We start from the raw sequence: 22,899 nt of genomic DNA, 5'->3' as shown, positions 1-22,899 counted from the left end.
CACTGTTCAGACTGCCAGCCTGGAAAGCCTGGGAAGCTGAGTAAGAGGAGAGTGAGATTTTTTTGTTTCTCCAGTGTGCTACATTCTTCCTGCATTTCATCTTTAAAGAAAAAAAATCCACACATGGCCTTTTGCCATGTTCACAAAGTATTGCAGCCACAGGACAGGGCAAGTAAGTTCAGATTGCTGTGTACATTCTGTTCATTTCAGAAACCCTCACAAAACATATAAAATATCTCATAGTAAATGAAATGTTCTCAGCAGAGGAACACTGTAAGAGTGCAGTGCCATGGTTTAGTTCTGGGTTCACAGGATTAGGTGAGAGCCTAGTGTACCACACTTAAAGTAACCTATTAAAACACGTGCCTGAACAAGACTTCATGCTGCAGTAATGCTAAATAAACACCTCGTGAATCAGTGGAACATAATTCTGTATTAGCAGTAGTCACAATGAGAATCTACTCTCTTTTTTGTTGCCTTTTTTTCCTAGAAGGATTTAGGGAATCATTATAATCAAATCCCTGCTTCTGATGTTGGATAATATTTCTTATTAAACCAAAGCTGTACTTGGTGAGCAAGTCCAGTTCAGATTTACAAAATAGTTTCCTAAATATAAGCTGTCTTTTATCTTTCTGCTGTTTAAATCAACCTGCCAATAAAAGGTCAGGCTGTAATTTTGCTTTTGCTCTCACAGTCAAGAGGTGGTTTTGTCCATTTAATTAAACTATTCCTGATTTTCAAGTGGGCAAATGAAATAAAAGTTCACCATAAACATCTGTATTCACTGTTTTCATTTGCCTAACTGCATTCTCAAAGAATTCCCAACACTATTTGCTAAATGGGTGTTAGTTTTCTTCTCTTGCCCGGTGAGTGTGTAGGGCTTTCTATATGTGATTAATGTCAGCAATAAAATTAAAATTATTGATGGAGGCAAAATTAAACACTTGAACTCTTCATTATTCAATCTGTTCACATGAATGAAACCCACATTTTACAGTTGACATATTTCAAAAGATGTTAACCTGTCACATTTACTTACAAATTCCCACTGATCCAGCCCTCAGCAAGCTCAGCTGGCAGCCCGTGGAGTCTGGCACTGAGGCTTGCCGCAGTGGGAGCCTCTTGCTGGGAGAGGCTGGGAGGAAGAGGAGCTTGGAGAGGAGCTTGGAGAGAACTGTGGAGCTCACAGGTTGACTGCACGTGATGGTTACCTGGCGCACTGGTGACAAGAGCCTGCCAAGACTGAACATATGGGATTGCAAATAACAAATTTGTGGCTACAGAAGATTCGTAATGCATAGAGGGTATTATATTCCCACAGCCACAGAGCCAATGGGTTGTGGTCAATACAGGGGACTCCTGCCTTTCTGCGCTGGAAGATGTGTGCCTCGCGTCCCTCCAGAAGGGCTGTTCAGCAGGCAGCAAACTAGCCTTGGTCTTGAAAGAGGAAGTTCCAGCTCTGCTCCTCCACAGGCTTCCTGGATGACCTTAGATATCCAGGTTACCCATGTGGGTTTTACCACCTGTGTGGTGGATCTAGGAGCTCGTTGGTGCCACTGGAGAACAGTGGATGTGGGAGTGGGTGACCTGAGGGTGCGCTGACAGTTGTAAAACCTATTGAAGATGTATAAGCTAGCTGGTAGGGCGACAATCACAAGATGTTAGGTAACTACTGGTACAATCTTCAATGCTGACTGTCCTCAAACTATTCTACATTTTTATGTCAGCACTTAAATTCTCTATAAATTCCACTTTGAATTCCTCATTTGCCCCCTTCATCTGCAGGGGGTGAGCAGAAGCTGCACTTGTACCAGGGGCTGAGATGTCAAACACCGAGTTACGTGACTGACTGTGGTGCAGGAGACAGTAGGGAGAGCCGTCACTGAAGCATGGGGGAGGTATATAAATACTGCAGGAGATCCCCGAGCTAAAATACCCATAACATTGCAAGCAGTGGAATAAAACTCAGGTTTAAGTGGAAATACTCGGCAGCTGCCGCCCCTGTTCTCATTTGCTGTGGTTGAGGTAGCTGTAACTCCTTATGATCTCCTTTCCCTCATGGGAGCCTTGCTGTGACTCCTTGGGTGAAATTAGAACTTTTCAGGACAACTTGAAAATAGTTAAGACCCAAGAAGCAGGAAGAGTCTGTGGAAACATGCAGAAAGTAATTATATGTACAGTTTACAGCTCAGGGGACAAATGGCTGTGGTCCCCTTGACTGGTAATAGATAATTCAGAAACAAAGCTGTCCTTGTGAGAGGCCATGTTGCATCTTGACAAAAAACATAAGAGGAAAGGAAGAGAAGGTGCATTACTTGGGTCATTTAATAATAGCACATCACAGTCTGTTCTGCATGATACAACTGTGCAACCATTTCTCAGAGAATTGGCTGGATAGCCAGGAAGCTCTTCCCCATCAACAGCACTAATTTAATATACAGCTGGGTAACTCAAAATTACCAGCAGTAAGACAATTGAATTAGTTGATATTAAGAGGTGGTTATTAGGGATGTCATTCAGTTGTTCACACAAAGGTGTCTAGTGCCATCTGAAGTATCCTACAATATTTAAGACAACCTCTGGGACTTAATATCTTGATGTGATTTTGAGGGGGCATTGGCTTCCCCATAGGTCCTCTGTGCCCCCTATGAATGTCTCAAATACCTTAAAGCTTCTTTGATGTCGCTTGACACTTACATGTATCCAACAGAACCAAGCCCCTGATTTCTGAGTTCAGACTTGAATTAGGCAAGTACAAGTAGATGCCATTGCCCTGCTGTGATGCTTTTTCAGCTTATCTGCAGAGTGAGGAAAAGAACACTGTATTAGCCCATGTGCCAAAGGTCATCTTTGCAATTACAAGCCCATTGTTAGGAGTTAATCAGGATAACTACTGGAAAAGGGCATCATCCAAGAGCCTTTAAAATGTGGACAACTTGACCCTAATTATGAAATTTTATTCCTCTATTACGTGGCTTCCTGAAACTCTGTGCATTAAAACAGCATCGTCTGTTTTTTGCAAGAGAAAGAGTAATCAGCGAGCGTTAACGTAAATGCTTTGTGTCCCTTCATCTTCCAAACGCAGCTTCCATCTGAACCAGACAAGAAGAGTTTTTCATTTGACTATGTAGGAGATGAGGTCAAGGGGATTTATATTTAAATGGTCTCTGGAATGGAATACTGGTGCTGCTGTAAGGAAGGTGTACCAGTAACCCTCAGAAAATAACCTCTTAGGAGAATGAACAATAACGCAGTCATGCAGATACATGCGCAGAGAGTAATGAACTAAAATCTGAAATAGTAATGCATATTTTGTCATTAAGTTGAACGTTTGGGAGGGCAGCTTCTCACCCTTCTGTGAATGCTTCGTTTAAGCATATTTTGCAATAGACGAGTGCCTGGTGGAGTGTAACAGAAAATAAAATATTGATTTTTTTAAATATTCAACAGGATCTGTTGGTTCTGGCAAAACAAACAAAGCACACTCCCATCCCAAACTGCAGCAACAAACCAAAGGGTGCAGGAGGTTATCTTCAAAAAGCAGTTGAGCTGACAAGCACTTGTAAACCAAAGGAGGCAACAGGAAGATGTAACATTAAGATCTTAAATACTTTCGTGTTTCTTCCTTTCCAAGCTAACCCATAAAAGCTATTGGGTTCCCTTTGCAATATTTAAATGAGTTTCAAGAAAATCTGATCTTGTTTCTAGAAATACTTTGCAGACAAAGCAAGGATGATAGGGCACTGCGAGAACAGAAATTAAATGGATCCCTGATCCTGCAAAGTACTAAGCACTTCTTCCGAGTGCAATCACTTAGCATTTCCCAGGCTTTGCTCAACATCATGCTTAATTAAACATTTGCTAATAAACATGAAGAGCTCAGTTTAGCCACATTGCTGGATTCCGTTGACAAAGCAGTTGTTCAGTCAAGCCTTATCTACACGCGTATTTATTTTTAGTTAATATGCGCAATGCTTGTATTTATATATAAATATTTCATAAATGTTTTAGCAATTGAAGGCATGAAACAGTTTGAATTACTTCTTAATGTAAATGAAAGCTTTTTTTTTAAAGGAAATGTTCTGTTTGGGTAGCTTGTTATATCTGAAACGGAAATATTTCACAGACAAATACATATCTTTACTATCTAGTGCATTTTATGCTTGAATGCTCTAAAATACTAAGGTATTAATTATAACTTTGTTCTTATTGAGAAGACAGGGTTAAGAATTTAAATTGTAAATTAGTCATAAAACTGAAACATTTTTCTCTTTCGCGATGCTATTAAGGGCAGAAGCTTCCCATACTACCTCCTACCACAGCACCTGCCTGATGGATGCTCTTCTGGGTTCTACTCATTTTGCTTCTACTTTGAAATCAACAACAAAAATTTTAAAACAAGCTAACACTTGATTTTTTTATAACAAAAAAAAAAAAAATAAAACAGAACTAATGGTTTGCACATAACCACTTCCCAGCTGCGGCCTAGTGGTAAGTATCTTCCTGCAGGTTTTGCTCGGGTAAAATTTTCCTAGGGAGACTTAGTGGAGGTTTGCCTGAGAAATGCAGCTATGAACTCGTATTCCCCAAGTTATTCCTGGGTAAGACAGAAAAGTGTGATTTCTGGTCATCACATGTTCCCCTGGAAACATAAAGAAAAAAAAAAAGAAAACATCTCGTAATTTGATAAAGGGAGATTTTTGTGCATTTTCTTCTTCTTCTGTTTAATACAAAATACTCTAAAACCTGAAGAGGAAAACATAAATCTTACTGATTAAATTCTCCAGTCATTTACAGCTTGCAATGAAGACTTGAGTTAATGTGGTCCTAAGTCCAGCTATGGTTGAGGCTGTACTCTAGCCAGGATGCGATGGAGGGAGAGAGCAGAGGATCTGTGGTAGCTCATCCAGGGGGCAGGAGGACAACAACACTCTTCAGAAGTCTCTTACCTTTTCTCTCTGTAATCTGAGAAAGTGCATAAAAGCTATGGCCCATACTGTGTTATGAACTGTACAGCTTTCATACAGAGTTGGTGGGGTGGTAATTTATACCTTGAACGAATTTTATTCCATCATTATGTTAACTTTGACTTACTCTGTTCTCTTACCTTAAGGCTTTGTTTATATGTTAGTTATAATTTGATAGTTCAGCCACTTTCCTGAAATCTTAGGCTTGATGAATAATCAGTGCTAATGTATAAAAAGCTAGTGATGATCTTCATAAAGAGCCACTCAAAACCACTAGTAAAAATGACAAACACAGCAGGGCCATCAGGACCTTCAAGAACCATTTTGAGTTGGAAGCAGGACAATTGTTAACTGTGAGGAAAAAAAAAAAAAAAAAAAAAAGTAGAAGAATAGGAAAGAAAACAAAATACATCCATAAATTACTGTTAAAAGCAGAAAAGTCTGGTGGGCACAGGCTGACCTTTAGACCGGTATTCTCCAGTTTGGCCTGCTTGGGTGCATGCAGCAGTATGAACAGGAGCAGTAGGGGCATTTCCCAGTAGAGGAGGTGTTCAGATGCTCAGGCACAATGTAAATACCTCTTTGAAATGTCCTGCACACCACTAGCTGTTCACATACAATAACCTAGAGACCATTTTATAGAAGTCTCTGGGTAGAAGTGCCTTAAGAACAGACGCAAGAAGTTGCATGTAAAAAGAAGAGAACTCCTATGGCTCTAATCACCTGCAAATTCTGAAAAGAAATTATGACTATTATTTGACAAGGCCACACAAATGCCCGCAGCCAACTGTTGTATTCTAAGTTCAGCGAGAGCTACTGTGACACGGGATGTGAAAGCTATATGTGTATGGCAGCATTTTTATGTAAGAGGCAATACAACAATTTGTGCTATGTAGCGCACAGTGCCTCTTTCAAACGTGCTCTTGAAGCTAAGCATTTAAGCATGTGCTTATGCAACTTGAGTTTAAACAGTACTGGAAATTCACAACTCCCATGGACAATATGAGAATGGATACCTAAATGCAACGCAGCAGCCATTTTTCTAGGGGACATTCAGTTAGGCAGTTACAGCTATTCCCTTCTGAACATTTCTGATTTTTCCTAGGGAATTGCGACTATAAAGACCAAGTAGCTATATGTGAAACATTCTGTTTGTAATTGTATCATTGAGTCCTAACATTCTTAGATTATCTCTTGCATTTTAAAAATGAATGTTTAAATATTTATTTAGGTACAAGCTTGTAGAGAAATCTAATAGTTTAAAAGCACTCAGCTTCTCTGGAACATCAGTGATATTTTTATCTGTCCTGTGTGTATGCAAAAGGAATTACTACATTGTCAGTTACTATTTCTGTTTTTATAAACAACACATATTAGTGAAAAATATAAGCCACATCACTCACCAGATAAGACAGATTTAAGCAGTATTATTAATGGAAACCTTTAACGGCAGTTCCATTGTTAAAGGTTAGAAGTTCTCTCACTCTGAAGAGTGATGTGGTCTAGCTTTACTTACACATGTGACATACACATGCTTTTTCACTCAAACGAGTGGTCTAGTTCTAATTATACAGTGGGAAGAAAATACTCATAATTGCGACAATTGATTTCTCGGTCTGTCTTGCATTAGGCAAACATTTTGGCAAACCATACTGTCTCGTTTGATTCCTGTCTCTAAAATTACCATAATTCTTATTTAGCAAAACTAACATTAAAACTTGGTGTTTGATTCACAGTGTTACCTGAATTAGAGCATTACCCCATAATCTGATTATTCTGTCTCCATCCATGGGGAAACATCCATGCATGATAGCTGTCAGTGCAGATGAAGAAAGAAGTCAGTCACTCCTTCTTAAACTTCAGACTGCTCTTTTTGGCTCTGTCTATGCTAGTACGTCAAATTGGTACAGGGGCCGTTCTCTGGTCCTAAGGCCAAGCGGCACAGCAAAGTCTTGCACCCCTCCACCCAAATTCTGATCTCACCTCCTTCTCTGAAGTATAATCGGGCAATTTTCTCAGAGGTCTGAACCATGCTAAGGGGACGTGCTGAACATTAAATCAGTAATTGTGGGGCAGTGTTCGACACATCCATAGCACTCAATACATGTAGTTATGACTCAATACACATAGTCATTAGAGAGGATATAACCAGAAAAGGAAGAAAATACCCACAGAAATATTCCTACTACATGACTTTTTCCTCCCAAATATCTTCCTAATGGTAATCTCATAGAAGACGGTAGGAAGACAGACCCACTGGCATTGCAGCACTATGTCTTTTTGATGCTGACAATTTTATTTTCAGTTTCTCTGGGGACCTAAAATGTAGACAGTCAAATTCTGATACACCTGAAGTGGGTTATTGCATTACTTCATGAGTGAAATGATTTCCATGGGACCAGTTGTGGAACTAGTTGTGTTCAATAGTATACATATAGTATTTGATCTTAATAAAGATAATACAAACTATGTATCTTGTAGGAAATATAACAGAAGAAAACTAGGAGAAATATTGCACTTAATTAATGCCACAATTAGCTTAACTGCCACCTGAACTTAATTACTATTATATTGTTTGAAGAACTTCCATAAATGATTTGCAAATGTACATGTGCAAAGGACTGGCACTAATCTGTGTTAATAAGGCATAAAGATTTATTAGAGCATCTCACAAGATCTATAGTAACCAGAAATGCAATTATATAAGAGAGGAAGTCTTACAGACATGCCTATCCTTTTAATGAAGTTATTACTGCTGATGCCTGGGTTTTTCTCCTTTCTGGATTCTTGCTTTAGTCACTATAATTTAGTGATATATATCTATATATCACTATAATAGTGTATATATCACTATATAGTGATATATATCACTATATATAGTGATATATATCTATATATCACTATAATTTAGTGATTATAATAGAGTACCTTGCTTCCTGCAAATACTAGGGTAAATGTATGATTATGCACAGAAGTGAGGCATTTCAAGAGATGTATGAATATCACAGTGTGGACCGAAGCAAGAAACCAGAAAGCACAAAAAGAACCCTGGCACCAGCAGTAATGACTTCATTGAAACGATAGGGATCTGTGTGCCCTCTGAAGTGTATGAGTGTTTGACGCTGACTCCTGTGGGATGCCTCAGAGGGTATGTATCATTATGTGTAAATAAACTGCAATTTAATTGGAAATGATACGTTTCAGAACTCGATTGTTAACTTCACATCCTTTTTCCAAAATACAAGTTTCATTGCAGAGATAATTTGAATACCTTTGTCATACTGAAGAGGAAAGAATTAATTAAACTCTGGATTGCCAATCAAGTTGAGAACACAATATGGAAATCCCCATTAAACAGCAGGCAAGTAACGGTGCTTAAATTGTGATAGAGACAATGTATCTCGCAAATGAAAATGCCATCTCCAATCTGTAACATAATGATATGCACAGATTTCTCCCTGCCCCCATTCCCACTCTTTTTGCTCAAGTCTAAAGTGCACACTGTAATGCATTATTAAGCAAAATTCTGACCCAGATTCTTAATTATCTGTAAGCTACAGCGAACTAGTAGCAGAATATTAACTAAGTCAAGAGATGTAAGACAGAGAATCCACAATGGTGTTAGAAAGAATCATTAGCATTTTGCTAAGAAAATCCTTCACATTTTATATTGAACCTAGCCTAACGTAGAATTTATAATTTAAAGTGGTATTAAGGATATACTGACCAAGCCACCAAAACAACCCAGGCAGAAAAGGAAAGGAAAACAGAAGTATTTGGGGAATCATTCCTGGATTCACAAAATCAAAATCTTGTATCATACTGACACATTTCTGGGACAACAGGAATTTTCCCAACTGTTCCTAGTGGGTACCATCAACAGCTGTTGCAACCTCATATAACATTATGTGCTGAACTACTTATTTTAGATGAGCTGTAGAACCTAATCTGCTATGGGTTATATATGTGTACCGAAATTTTTTGTGGTAAAATCAGGATAAACAGCCGTCATAGTAAATGGCAGTTTGAGAGACTCCTCCGAACACTTTTGCGCCTGGGGAGTATCAGGTTAGCAGTTGCAGTTTTATACCTCTCTGCGCTGCTGCATATAAGTGGAATATGGAAGTTTTTAGGGTGAAAATCAGCCACTGATAAACTGCATCAGAAACAAGAAACACATGGACTTCTACCTACAAAGCTGCAGGCATATATGATTTTGAAGAAGCTGTATTCCTGACGTAAAACATACCGCAAGAGCAATGCATTTAGCAAGAACAATTTTTAATAGAAAACATATTTCAAAATTATTTGAGGAAAAAACACTTTTCCTACCCTGTAAGTGAATGATTTGTGGTATGATCATATAGAAAGTCAAGCTTTAGTTGCAAAATTTAGAATAGCAGAGAAAGTCTGCAATATATATTTGCAAGTTTGTGTACAAGGGTGCATTTATGCAGTTCAAAGATCAAAAAAACCCAAGCAGTCCATTTATGACTGAGTTGAGGAGCCACATAACTCCGCAGAATATGGAATTTGTATATACGTTTTTAAACCAGATTTGTCTCATGAATTCACCAATGAAGAAATGCTACTGTTTGAAAAAGAGTTGAGTCAGTTAAATACAATGTTTTATTAGTCATAGTGTCAAATGCAACTCATGGCAAGTTGGTAGTTTGCAAAACATTCGATGATTGGAAAGTGCTAACAAGCTTAATGTACATTCAAGTACATTGCTTCAATTTGAAGTGTACTTTCTCTGGATGTATTTGGAGCATCTGGATGTACCATTGCTAATGCCAACCCTGTGAATTTCCCACTTCAACCCGCCAAATATTCTACTTCTCCTAGGAATAAAGGTGCCCAAAATTTCTCCAAAGTGACAAACTGCAAGGCCAAGACACCCTTCCTTTACAGATAAGGAAATAAACCAAAATCAACATGAGCATTTAAACCAGTGCATAGGCATCTAAACAAAAAAAGCTCAGTTTTCAAAGGCAGATTTTGTAAAAGTACCGCACGCTTTTCCATTTGCATGATTTTTCTTTCTAGACTAATCTGCGCAGTCGATCAGGCCCAAACATTCATATCAGAGTATCCTCTACAGAGAATTTTCATGCATTTGCAGTTTGTTTCCGTTTGATTGCAATCAGGCTAGCATTTAGTCAGCTGTCCCTCAGCCCAAGGAGAGACAAATTGCAGCAGCACGTGCTCCTGGGACAAAGCTGGACACCAGGATGATGTTTACCAATGTAAATGTCATGCAGACTATCTGTGCCGTCTTGACCCCACAGTGTCTGGTTCTTTCATCTCTTCAAGTGCTTTGATCCGGTGATGGACTGTGATGAAATCTGCACAGCCTCTTTAGGTAGGAAACCATTCTGAACGATGCAGACATGGCTGGGCAGACAATCTAAAGGCCTCAACCTTGTCTCCATAGGGAAAAAAAAAAAAAAAAAAGTGGAAATACACTGGTATCTATTGTTCATTTCTTAGCATAATCACCAGTGCTGTTATTGTTAAATGAAAGAGAGCCCCCCGCCCTAGAAGCAAAATCATTTATGTAGACACAGCAATGTTCTGCCTCCTTGTGTCATGACGCTCCATGGTTGCCACTGTTGCTCTCACAAAAATGTCCAATAAGAGGATTTTTTCCTTCTCAGGACTCTATTTCTTCCATGACTTCCATCACAATTGTTCGAGGGCCAGTCAGAATGAGGTTGCTCACTGTCCTGTAATCCACATGGAGAACATTGAGGCCATTGACAGATACAACAAATTGGCAAACCTGGGGAGAAAAGCGAGCAGCAAAACAAGTTACACATCAGACTTTTTTTGTAAGATTATTTACACAGATGTACTTAGTCAAGGGTAATACAAACCCTCCAGCACTCTTTATACCTTCTTATTCAGCACTCTTGAGAAAACCACATTTCTTAGAATTAATCTGACAAGTTAATTTTCCATAATTTTTTTGAAATATCACTGCACCTTTCAAATCTGTGGAATTTTGAAGTCCTACATCAATCATCTTTCTCATAACAAAGGCATTTTCTGGTATCAGTGGTGCTTTGCAAACAATACGGGACAAGACAGCTCTGGGCATTGCAAAGGGTCTTGTTTATCCTTAGTTTGTCTGAAACACTTTCATAGAAACCATTTCAGACAGCTCTTGGTAGTCACAGTAAAAATATGCATCATGTTTCCAGGTCTGGATGATGATTTCACTAAATTCAGTGCCAAAACCTCCACCAGTACAACATGAACAGAAAGGATCCAAATTCTAGGAAATAATAACGTAGAAGAAGAAATCAGTAGCAGGATGGACTATAATGCCACTGCCATTTTCAGGAGGTATTCCTACACAGATTTAGTTCTTTATACTCTTTATGTGAAGTTTTTGGTTTTCTTCAGCAAGTGCGGTGCATTAATTAATTTCAAATATGCTAATATTTCCTTTTTAAAAGCTCTAAGGAATTCAAACATTGAAAGTCTTGTATCACCAGAGGCCATTTTCTGTCCAAAAGGTCTTGATAGAAATATTATGACCAACAACATAGCATATCTTAAAAGACTTAATCAGAGAAAAAGTCATATCAGCATTGTAAAAAACTGAGACGAAAGGTAACAATACTTATCTGATCATATTACAGTGTTTGGTAAAAAGGCCAAAAATGTGTAGTGTAGTGTCTAGATCTGTGTTTTTAATGATAAAAATATGGAACCTAAAGCCACAATAATATCATCCTGATGTTTCAATGAAAACAATACATTCACTAGGTCATCTTACTCGTAAGTCCTCTTGAGTCTAAGAAAGAAGTGATGAAGTGAGTAGCACCAGAAATATTATATTTTTACCTTCCCTATTTAAGCAGAAACACAACACAAAAATGTATGCAGGAGAGGTGGGAAGCAGCTCTGGTGTTCTCCAGTGCTAGCTCTCAAACAGATATTCTCAGAAGCAAAGTCATTTAACTTTTGTACACCAACTGCCTTCCCTCTCAAATGAAATGTGTGGTGAAACTCAATTGGTGTTTGTGCAAAATGTACAGAATGTAGCTGTCGATGCTCCATTTAAGGAAGATTATAGAGGAAGCAAAGCCAACCCAAAAATGTAACATTTCATCAAAAATGCCGCTGATGATTTTAATCCCTGCTTCTTAGAGGCTCTGCACAGGAGGAGTGGCAGCAGCAGCCCTTGAAAGGAGAGCAAACCTCTCTTGCACCTTACCCCTTACCCTCAGAACTCCTCTGCAGAGCTGAAGATCTTGGTAGTCAGCCTAACTGGTAGTAATGATCACCAAAGCATGGCAAGCAGCAATACCACTTAGCCAGCTTCCATGGCAGTATGGATGTATCTTTGCTATACATCCATATGCAATATTTCAGCTGCAAGTACCACTGGGAAAATGATTCAGATTTTGCATGCAGAGAAAACCTCCTGAATATTAAAGATCTTTATTGAAAGGGTAACCCATCATCCTCTGCAGAGTGCCTCAATTAGTATTTAAGAGGCATGTCTATTTAGTTTAATAATGCAAATTTTCACAGTATCTCTAGTGGTATTTCCCAATGCTTTCTATGGCTTTCCAGGATTGTATCAAGTTTTACTGAATTATTGCTCTGGCTCCAGAATAATATTTGGTTTGATTTAAAACAGACCTGCAGGAATAACATTGTTTCTTCTGGCTTAATGCAGTTTGGGGAAGTTGAATGGCTGGTGTTTGTTTTACTGCTGCATATTCTCAGACTTCTCGAGTTACTGGAATCCCAGTGCATGGGACTCGTGTTTGGCCAGGGACAATCATGCAGTAGTGAACAACAATCTGGATGGCAAAGAGTGAATTTCTTATGTAAAAGACAAGAGTTGACACATCTGCATTCTCAATGTGTTTGCTTTAATGTATGCCCTTGGCAGTATTGTTAATCAGCAATGTGTACAGGCTGAGAACATCCTTTGTGCCGTCCTTTGCACTGGATCCAAATTGTTTATTAGTTTTGCTTTTTCCAGTAGAGAGGATTAGATGCAAAAAGTCCACCCAAGCCAGATGAGAAGAGAAATGCAGACAGCAGGAAAATGCACAGAAGAGCGTACTTCTGTCCTAAAACTGCATGAAAACTCATGAGGAACAGGAAATGATAATAAAGTGCCAGTCACCTTGGGGACAGAAAGAGCTCCCCATGGCCATCACTTGGCCAGTGTGCCCAAGGGATGAGTGTCCATAAATTTTCCTTCAGGGAAAAAGAAATGTGGAGTCATTTGCTGCATCCTGCAGTCCTGAGGAGGGGAGATAGTTTGGCACAGTCCTGAGCACTTCAGTATGCTGAGTGCTGTTGAATCACCCAGCTTTCTTCTTGCAACCCTGTTCTTCCATCCAGTGTTGGATCTAGCAAGGGGAAACGTAACGCAGCACTGCTTCATGCTTTTTGGCCATCACCAGTCCTGCCCCTGTGTCCTGGGTTCAGCAGTAGCAGTTGTTTTTCTCCTTCTTAGTAGCTGGTGCAGTGCTGTGTTTTTGACTCTCAGCCTGAGAACAGCGCTGATAACACCGGTGTTTTTAGTTGTTGCTCAGTAATGTTTACTCTGACCAAAGACCTTCTGAGCCTCATGCTTTGCCAGGGAGGAGGGGAGGCCAGGAGGAAGCAGAGACAGGACACCTGACCCAAACTGACCAAAGAGGTATTGCATACCACAGCACATCATGCCCACTATATAAACTGGGGGCAGTTACCTGGAAGGGCTAGATCACTGCTCAGGTCAGGCTGGGTATCGGTCGGCAGGTGGTGAGCAGTTGTATTCTCTTCCCTTGTTATTTCCCTTATCATGATTATTATTATTGGTGGTAGCAGTAGTGGTTTTGTGTTATACCTTAGTTACTGGGCTGTTCTTATCTCAACCCATGGGAGTTACATTCTTTCGATTCTCCTCCCCATCCCTCCAGGAGCAGGGAGAGGAAGAGGGGGGAGTGAGTGAGTGGCTGCGTGGTTCTGGGTTACCGGCTGGGCTTAAACCACGACACCCCACAAAGTGCACATCAGTCATTGCTCTCTTGGTGGAGATACAAAACAAGTGAGAGCGAGTAAGTACCCACAAACCAGCACTGGTGAGTATATCAACCCACGTATTATTATCTCAGGAATTTTCTTAAGGAGACTGGTTTACAAAATCACGATGATTTAATGTTACATTTACAAAAACATTTCACAGAGCTGTAAGTGCTCAGCCCATAGCTACAGCTGTTAAGGGCTTTGTAACTATAAACACGTAAAATTTCTCTGTTGATTTCCACACATCAGTAGCTATAATAGATAATAAACTAAAGTTAAAAGAGCCTCAAAGAGCCTTTTATTGCTCATTTCCTCACAGCTCTCCAAGGAGCTTGACAGGAGATAAGTATCCATTTTTATCCCTCAGACTTCAAGGAATGACAAAGCCCAGAATAAATTCCTACCATTTTGTTGGTCAGGATGTGGTGATCTGAAAACCACAGAAACAATAACAGTTAAATAAAGTAACATTGAAAGAAAAAGACTCCCTTGATTAATTGCAAATATTTAAATGTTACAGTAATAAACATTTACAGCTATTTCAATTTCCCACCTTGGCATACAGTAGCCCACTAAAGGAGAGATAGCAGAAAAGGCACTATTGACTTTCCATGGGTATTCACTGGCACGTACAGGATGTTTAACCAAATCCAGGTGTTCCCAGGAAAACTTCAACTTTGGGCTTACATTTGAACAGAAAGCATCTGGGCACCAATTGCTTAAAGCAGTTAGCAAAGATTTATCATGCAATTTAAACTGAAGATGGTAAAGAGAGGAATTATAATTCGGTACCATAGTGTTTAAATGGCACAAGACCGTGTTGTACCTGGAGCTGTACAACCCTTCCTCCCCCTCACTGGGCATTGTTCTTCTCTCCACAGCAAGCTTCAGCTGCCTGCTCCTCCTTGGGTTTCCAAACTGCCTATCTTGCTGTACATCCACACCCCTTGATTTCCCTGTGGGATAATTGCCCACTGGTCAAACCAAAGTCCTGCTCCCTCGCAGGAGGCTGCCTGCATTAGGGCTGGATGGCTGAGCCAGCATTGACCAGAATCTACAGTGAGAATGACTGCAGGATGCTCACGAGGGATATCAGAGATCGGCTGCAGGGATGGGTGTAGAATTGCACAACTACCCAAAAGCCAAGTATTGAATCAGCTATTGTGTATCTGTCACTAATTATTGCGTAGTGTTCTGCCCCAGGGTGACCTTAATATTTATGAATGCTACAGGACTATTATTTGAGGATACGCAGTTAGCCTAGATCCTCAGATATTCAGACACTATTTACTGTAGGCTTTAGTCACCTCTCCTTGTGGAGCCTGGACTCACTTGGTGGACTTGTTTCAATTTAATCTATAAAAAAGCCCCTAACCCTTTAAAAAATTCCTCTTTTTCTAGGTACACCTTTTAGAAGGCCGTTGTGAAAGATCACAAAGAGCTGGAAATTCTCACCACAGAATTTGGCTGAAGTGATGATTGCAAAGTTGTTTGGGATAACAGTAAATATCACTTAAATTTACAGATGCAGTGAGTACAACTGTTCATCACTAGTCATAAAGCAAGTAACAACCATGCAGAGTCAACAGATAATATATCCCAAAATAGTAGGAAAAGACCACAATTACACAGTCACAGAGATGAAGAGGAACGCAAATGCTCATGCCAGCATACAGGAGGCAGCGTGGCTGGGGGCGACTGGGGCACTGTCCTTCTCCATGGCAGCAAACATCCATGTCCCATTACAGTGGCCATGGGTTAAGGCTCTGATTCTCAATGGATTTACAGATTTCAGTGGCAGGATCAGTGTCCAGAATCCACTCTGGGTTTTTTTTTTTTTTGCTGACTTCTCTTAAGAGAGTATACACATCATTACAAATACATGACAAATAGGTACCAGTTCTTGAACACAAACCTAGGTTATGCAATGACATGTTAAAGATACTGTTTTTCAGCAGTACTGATATTTTACCTAATTATTAGGGCAATAATGGGACTATTCAGAGTCTAAGACTGCAAAGCACAGTCTCTGCCATCACACTTGAGTTTTCTCCTCCAACGTCACTAGGTTCAGCCAGACGGCAAGGTTTTTATAGGCTGCTTGACACCAATAGCTTCTCTGGCACCGGGTGCTAACAGTTTAAAGAGATGCTGAAAACATTGCCACCAATTCGTTTCCACTGACAGTGCAAATATTGCTGTACATGTGGAAACTGAAGGAAAGTCTTAAAAACACCGGGGAGAGACAGTGAAATCCAGCCTTGCACTAATCCTTCTCTCACGAGCAGCCAGGATTTCACCCCTGGACTCTGTGCAGATCTGAAACAGATTTCCAGCAGCTCGCAGCTCAGACTAGGGCCACGTCCTGCTGCAAAGCAGATCCCCTTGAAACCAAGGCACTTCAGAAGTGATTGATTATCAAATTGCACAGATATATGCAGTTGATGAGAAAGCTTTGTCTGAATCAGGGCTGGCTTAACCCTCCACCACAAGACAGACTGGATTTAACCCTTGGTTCGTCATTTGTACGCACACTGATTTATATATATCTATTGAATAGTTAAGGACATGCTCCCTTTACTATTATTTCTTCTTATCATCTGATACAACACCAAAGTCACACAGGTAATTTTTACTTGAAGACAAGCCATTCCCAAAATACATGGAATAAAAGTACTGGGGTTTTTTTGGGGGGGTCTTTTTTTTCCTTTTAATTTTATTAGAATAAAATAGAAATGAGGAATCCAGGCAAATGTAGGAGTTATTTTCAACCCCAGAAAGTTCTTCAGCAATTTTCCTAAGTACTAAAATAAAAGCTTCTAAGTATAACTTCTTCCAGAGCTCTCTAAAGAAAAGTGTATTCTCACAATTTTACAGAATAAAATTGATGCCAGAATTGACAATATAGCTATTTAAAAAAGACAAGTATAGTCCAATATTAGTGGTTTCGCTCTGCTTCTTGCTAATGAAAATTAACATGAAATCCATTACAGAAACAGCTTGCTTACATTTCTGTTATAGAGATATCCTCAGTAAGTATAAATAAATGCTTTTTTCATGTCTTACTAATCCTACAGGGACTAGGATCATCTGACCAGTCTGAGCTGCTCAAGCTTGTAATTGTTTCATTATGGTATTCTGAAACTCACTGTGATCTTCCAAGAAAAGGTTCTTCACATGGGATTAGCAAAACCATCTATTTTCCATGTACAATCTCCATGAGAGACCTGCGAGATCCTGATTTCTGTTAAACTTCAGGCCATGCTGTCAGAATCCTTCCCTACAGGCACCTTTGCAAACCTGGGTTGAAGGACTAACACTTCGCATTTGTCAGTGACCTGGAGATGTCTTAAGCAGAATGCCCAATATACCAAGCTCTTCACATTTTATAGATGCTTTTTAAAACTCTAGGCTTAGTTAGGTTAGTTCCTGTGGTCTGACCAGAGCTCTCACCTGTTACTGGTCTGAAACTAAGAAGGAAAAAGCAAAACAAAAAAGAAAAAATATATTCTTTGCCATTGCTTGTTTGAAAAGGCAATAGATCTGCTTTGGTTTTCTTGTCTTGCTGACAGGTTTCAGCAATATTTGGGGAAGGCTTAGGTACTACAGGAATGCAACATCTGAAGCACATCCTTCCAGCCTTCAGCAAGAAAGAAGGGGATATCCAAGCTTCCAAGATTTTAAAGGGTTATCCTGCCAATGGGATTTCCCCCCTTACATTCCCCTTGCTCCTCTGGGGATGCTGGGAACTGCTGCTCCCATTCCCGCCTCCCAAGCACCACTGCGCTCTCGTGCGAGCAGATGGAAATCAAGGCGTCATTTTAAAACTCTAATTTAAATATGAAATATGAAGGAGTTGAGAAGTGAGTGAAAGCAAACACTCCCATCTATGGCTGGTATTTGGTGACAGAGGAACAAAAAATTACACTGTTTGCACTTTTTATTGCAGTTACCATTTAAAAAGGAGCTCTTTACAAGCAGCTAACCCCACAGATTTGCCCTGCCACTTGTTCTATCTCTTGAATAAATCTTCCAAGCTAATTACCACCTCACCACCTTCTATCTTACACAACATGCCATAGGTTTGTAAGCAAAACCCTTAGTGACAACAGCAGAGAATGAGGTTTCCTCTCCTTTGGGTGTAAAGTACTAATCTTACTTTAAAAAGAAATGTGGGGGAAAAAAGGTTTGGTTATTAAAAGCTGTATCAGTAACCTGATCTGGGACCCCACAACCCCTTCTGCCAGCAGAAAGTGATATCTTCAGCCTGAAATGCCAAGGATTCTGTGGATCTGGATATCATCCAAAGGGGAGGAGGGCTCGTAGCAGGACTTGGTGCTGCACTCCCAAGAGGTGCTCCTATCCCTTTGTGCTGTCCTGGGAGCAACGTGCCAAAGCCAGGCACTGCTCCCTTTCAATCCTGTGCCAGCAAAAATAAATAATTGAAAGAACTTGTCTCCAGGCAAAATAAGTTCCCTGTTGTGCCTGACATGGTTGAATGAAGGAGGCAATAGATACGTATCTGGTTGGAGGCAAAGGGAAAGAGGAAGATGAAAAGGCGGTGAAGATAGGATCAGCCTTTCTGGCAGCAGATTACACTTAGACCAGTAAACTGCAGCTTAAGTTTTCAGATAACTCAAAGTCCCAGTGAAATCAGTGGTGAGATGGATGTTAGAGTAAAAGGAACAAGCACAGAGAAATCTGAGGCAGGAGAGCAACAGTGGAGGAGAGAGGGCACAGGGCTCAACTTCTTTTACAGACTTACACACACAACCTGCATTTGTGGTGATACAGAGGCTCTTCTATTTTAATAGGTAACCCATAGCCATAAAGCAGAGAAATCCCCATGCTCAGCAAAGAGCACAGGCCACAGAGATGCTGAACATGCTGTTACAGAAGAGCCTAGGACCCAAGACTAACCTTTTAAATAAAAGCAAACGCAAGCAGAACTGAAATATTTGCTCCCACTCTGATAAGCTTTATATTGTCACACTGGAATGAGGAAAAGAGATGAAAATCAGAGGTCCTAAAAGTTATGTTTCCACTCAGAACCTAACAATTCAAAACCTACTGCATGTCACCGGAAGGTTATACAATCACACAATGTCCTTTCCTACATAACTGAGGTTACTGGATGAAACAGAATAAATTGCAGCTGCGTGTTCAGCTCTGTAAATATCTCTAGCAAATGTGCAATTGGCTGTAGAGTGGGTGGTGTGGGAGTAGGCAAGTATCCAGGCCTTGCATAAACACAGGATTTTCTCTCTAGAGGAATGCATTTCTTCAATCTTTACACCAGTGTTAAGCTGACCCACTGTTCCATCAGTGGGTTGGAAAGTGGGTACCAGCAGAGCACAGTACAAGGCATAGCAGAGAAAAAAACTCCATTTATAGAGTTACAAACATAAGTAACTTATTTGTTATTTGTAATTCTGGCTCTTCATCTTGGTCTGTGGCTGCAGTCTGGCATGGATGGTTTGCCTGAGCAAAGCTTCATTACATATTTTCATTACATATTTTCATTACATATTTTCATTCCATGCACTCATTACACACTTCTTTAAAAGAAAAAAAAAGGTTTAATTTTTTATAGCATTCCAAACCCATCAGTCTCCAACTAAAATAAATCAGGAATTAAACAACATAATATAAAAAGATATACAGCAGCTAATATAATTGTATAATACATTTCATAATTGATAATATATATAACTTTATAATGCATTTTTATTATCTTCTAATTTTACACTATAGTAAGTCACATAATATACAAAGCAAAAGATTCTCAAAGGGCCTTATCATTGGTTCAGGCAGCCTTGTCCTCCCTTCGCAGTGATGGGAATCAATGGCAATTTAAGTCTTTTTTTTCGGTGGGAATAAAATGAAACCATTGCTGTACAAACTCCACAAATAGAGTGGACAAATTAGAGGGGGAAAAGAGCTGACCTAATAGCACATGAGAACAACCCTTGTTTTGAGGCGAATGGCGTTTAGTCTGCACGCGAGTCTCGGCTCTGCAGTGGCAATCTCCACAACAGACTGACTGAGTGGTCAAATACCGACACAGCAAAAGGGAATTACTCACATAGGGAATTTAAAGCTATCTGTAGATACCTGGAGGGTAATAATATAAGGACCTAATACTCTGAAATGCAAACGTTCATAAATACGGAATAGGGATATATAGGTCACTGCTTCTCACGGCCCTAATTGAGAATTGGTATGTAAAATGAGTTAATGTGAGTCCCTGTGAGAAATACCCACAGGTAAAGCCAAGCTGGGCTGGGTCACATCAGGAAAGCAAACCAGTGACTGCATGCTTAACTTTATAAGCATTTTTATTGTATACTGCTATCCGATACCCACCACAGAACAGCTCAGAAAATGTTAAATAAACTGAATGGCTAAAGGTGGCTCTGGGTGAAATACAGCATCAGTAGTAGAACATGGACTCTTAGCTTAGAAATAGAATCATGGAATAGTTTGGGTTGCAAGGGACCTTAAAGATCATGCAGTTCCAAACCCCCATCCCATGGTAGGGACACCTTCCACGAGACCTGGTTGTTCAAAGACCTGTCCAACCTGGCCTTGAACACTGCCAGGGATGGGGCATCCACAACTTCTCTGGGCAATCTATTCCAGTGTCCCACCACCCTCACAGGAAAGATTATTTTCCTAATATCTTGGGTTGATGGTTAAGTATTTTTTTTTTCTTGTGTATCTAAACCTAAACTAGAATTGCTAAAACAAAACCACACATAACAAATAAAGAACTTAAAAACTATCTATCAGTTTACTCACAAAGTCAAATATAATTAAGGTAAACTAACTAAATGCAATTTGTTTAAGGCCATATTAGCTCAGAACAGTCCCTAAGCAAGCCCAAACAAGGGAGCTACAGGACAGTTAGATCCATGCAGGGCACCCTCAGCACCCTCCAGTATCAAGACTGTAATGAGCACGAACGGTCTGCGCCATTTGGGACAAACAGCTGCTCTCTGTTTGCACAGACAAAAGTGCAATTGTTTTTCCATGTGTTTGACTAGCTAAACAGAGCCTTGGCTTTAGTGCAACATGTTTCCCGAATCATTTGCTTATATCATGAAAGGAAGTTAGCTTGCGTCTTGAGCAGCAACAAGAAAAGACACAGAGGAGTTAGGGTAAGGGTCTGTAAAGCAGCAGCATCCCCGAACGACCTGGGATGGAGAACTGCAGTAGCCACTATGTTGAAAATCCAACAGCATCTGAGGACCCCTCTAAAGGTTCAAGTGAAATGAATATTGCACCTAAACCTAACAATAAAGCATGTTTTTCATCCTCAATTGCGAGCGAAAGCAGTTCAAAACGGCAGCATTTTGCTGTACTGCCCTCTAATTCTATGCAATTTTTTATAGACACTTAGGACCTTTCGAAGACTTCAGCCATTCTGCAGGTAAGTTTTTCAGGTAAGTCCCCTCTTTAGACAGCCTGGACAACCTAAGAGTGACCTGCAATGCTTAAGATAGATAGAACAAGGCTGAGATCCCAGCTGTTCTGACAGGCACTAGATCTTGCCATTTAATGGGCTATAGACCACACTGGAATTTGGAATCTGTATCGGAGCACAAGCACTGCCCTGTTTTACAGTGCAGCTGAAACCAAGACTGCTTTCTCTCTTTCTGAATGGCTACAGCTGTAGGACTCCAAGAAACAATCAAGAAAGCACTTTCATAAACGCAGGCTGTTCAGATATCTGGGTTATCCTGCCATAAACCACCACTTACCCAAAAAGAATTTTTAAACCCACTTTTTACTGAAATAATGTGACTAAATTTAAAAAATCCATCAACCACAATTACAAACCTGCAGACAATTCTTTTTTTCTGAATTGTATTTGCTATTGATGAGACAGAGCCAATGCACAGGCACAATAGGTCACTTGTCGCCCAACAGCATTTTAGGTGATGGGCCTACAAGTTTGAATCTAGCATCAACTACACTGTTTCTGTGCATGCAGAAAAAAAAAAGAGCTCTGAGTTATTGTGAAACTTTCTGTATTTGCATAAGGTTTCAGTTGTTGTAAAGAAATAAAAAAGTAATTTTATTGCCCAGTAAAACTCTCTCTCTGTTAAAAGAGTCTTCAGAAAAAAATCACACAGTTACTGGAAACCTAATACTGTTCTGCAGGCTAAGTTTCAGGTCTGGGATAAGCAAGTAAAACTTTGCTAAAGCTAAGTTGGGGAGGTTGTGGGGGGAAGGAATTCACTGTTAAAGGTGAAATTTATACTCAAAAAGCTAAACCCACTCCTTTTATATCTCACCTAGGAAATCCCACTGCCTTAATTCCTTTCTCTATAGTGAGTAACATGGATCCTGTTGCTCAAAAACAGGACTGAAAATCATAAAAAGCATTTTTCTGTTGTTGTGCTCAAACATCACTCCAGCACTGCGCTGCCCATCTGCATGGGAGTGGATCTTTCCCCTCATATCTCAGGGAGGTGACTTTTCACACACAGAGTTTTGACACTTTTATCATAGAACTGTCCCTGATAGTCACAAGCAAGCACGTATCTCTATGCTAGTGTAAAGCTGGATGATTTTTTAGTTGATATTATGTCCACTGACTCAGAAAAGCAGAAGACCATTGTCCACCAAAGTGAGTGCTGTTCCACACCTCATTGACTTCATGGTGACTGAGCACACACAGGCATCCGCACAAAGATGGAATTCACTTGACCATCCAAACTACTTTGACAGAAGTACCGTGGCCTCAGAAGAGATGACTTCAAAATCAACTGATCCTTAAACAACTCTGTGGGAAAGGAAGCAAGGCAGACCAAGGAAACAAGTAGAAAAATGGAGATCCACCAAAAAAAGTAGGAATATCGAATGAAATTCTGACATGTCT

At 39.9% G+C, this 22,899-nt stretch overlaps 1 protein-coding gene across 4 annotated transcripts in view; it reads right to left on the bottom strand.

Moving 5' to 3' along the window:
- Positions 1-9,578: 9,578 nt before the first annotated feature.
- DEPTOR (DEP domain containing MTOR interacting protein) overlaps positions 9,579-22,899 on the bottom strand; it is a 71,483-nt gene continuing 58,162 nt past the window's right edge. For 2 of the 4 annotated variants that reach the window (XM_065668865.1, XM_065668864.1), the window contains exon 10: positions 9,579-10,752. In XM_065668865.1, coding sequence (XP_065524937.1) covers positions 10,624-10,752 — 129 coding nt within the window. In that variant the 3' untranslated portion in view covers positions 9,579-10,623. Of the gene's footprint in view, positions 10,753-12,844; positions 13,352-14,416; positions 14,443-22,899 lie in introns of those variants that run through there. The other 2 variants (XM_065668867.1, XM_065668868.1) reach the window with 2 other exon arrangements.

This window comes from Lathamus discolor, chromosome 2 (assembly GCF_037157495.1).
Source record: "Lathamus discolor isolate bLatDis1 chromosome 2, bLatDis1.hap1, whole genome shotgun sequence".
In the NCBI taxonomy this organism is placed as follows: domain Eukaryota; kingdom Metazoa; phylum Chordata; class Aves; order Psittaciformes; family Psittacidae; genus Lathamus; species Lathamus discolor.
Note: the sequence above shows the minus strand (reverse complement) of the source record. Positions and strands in the feature narration are given on the sequence as shown.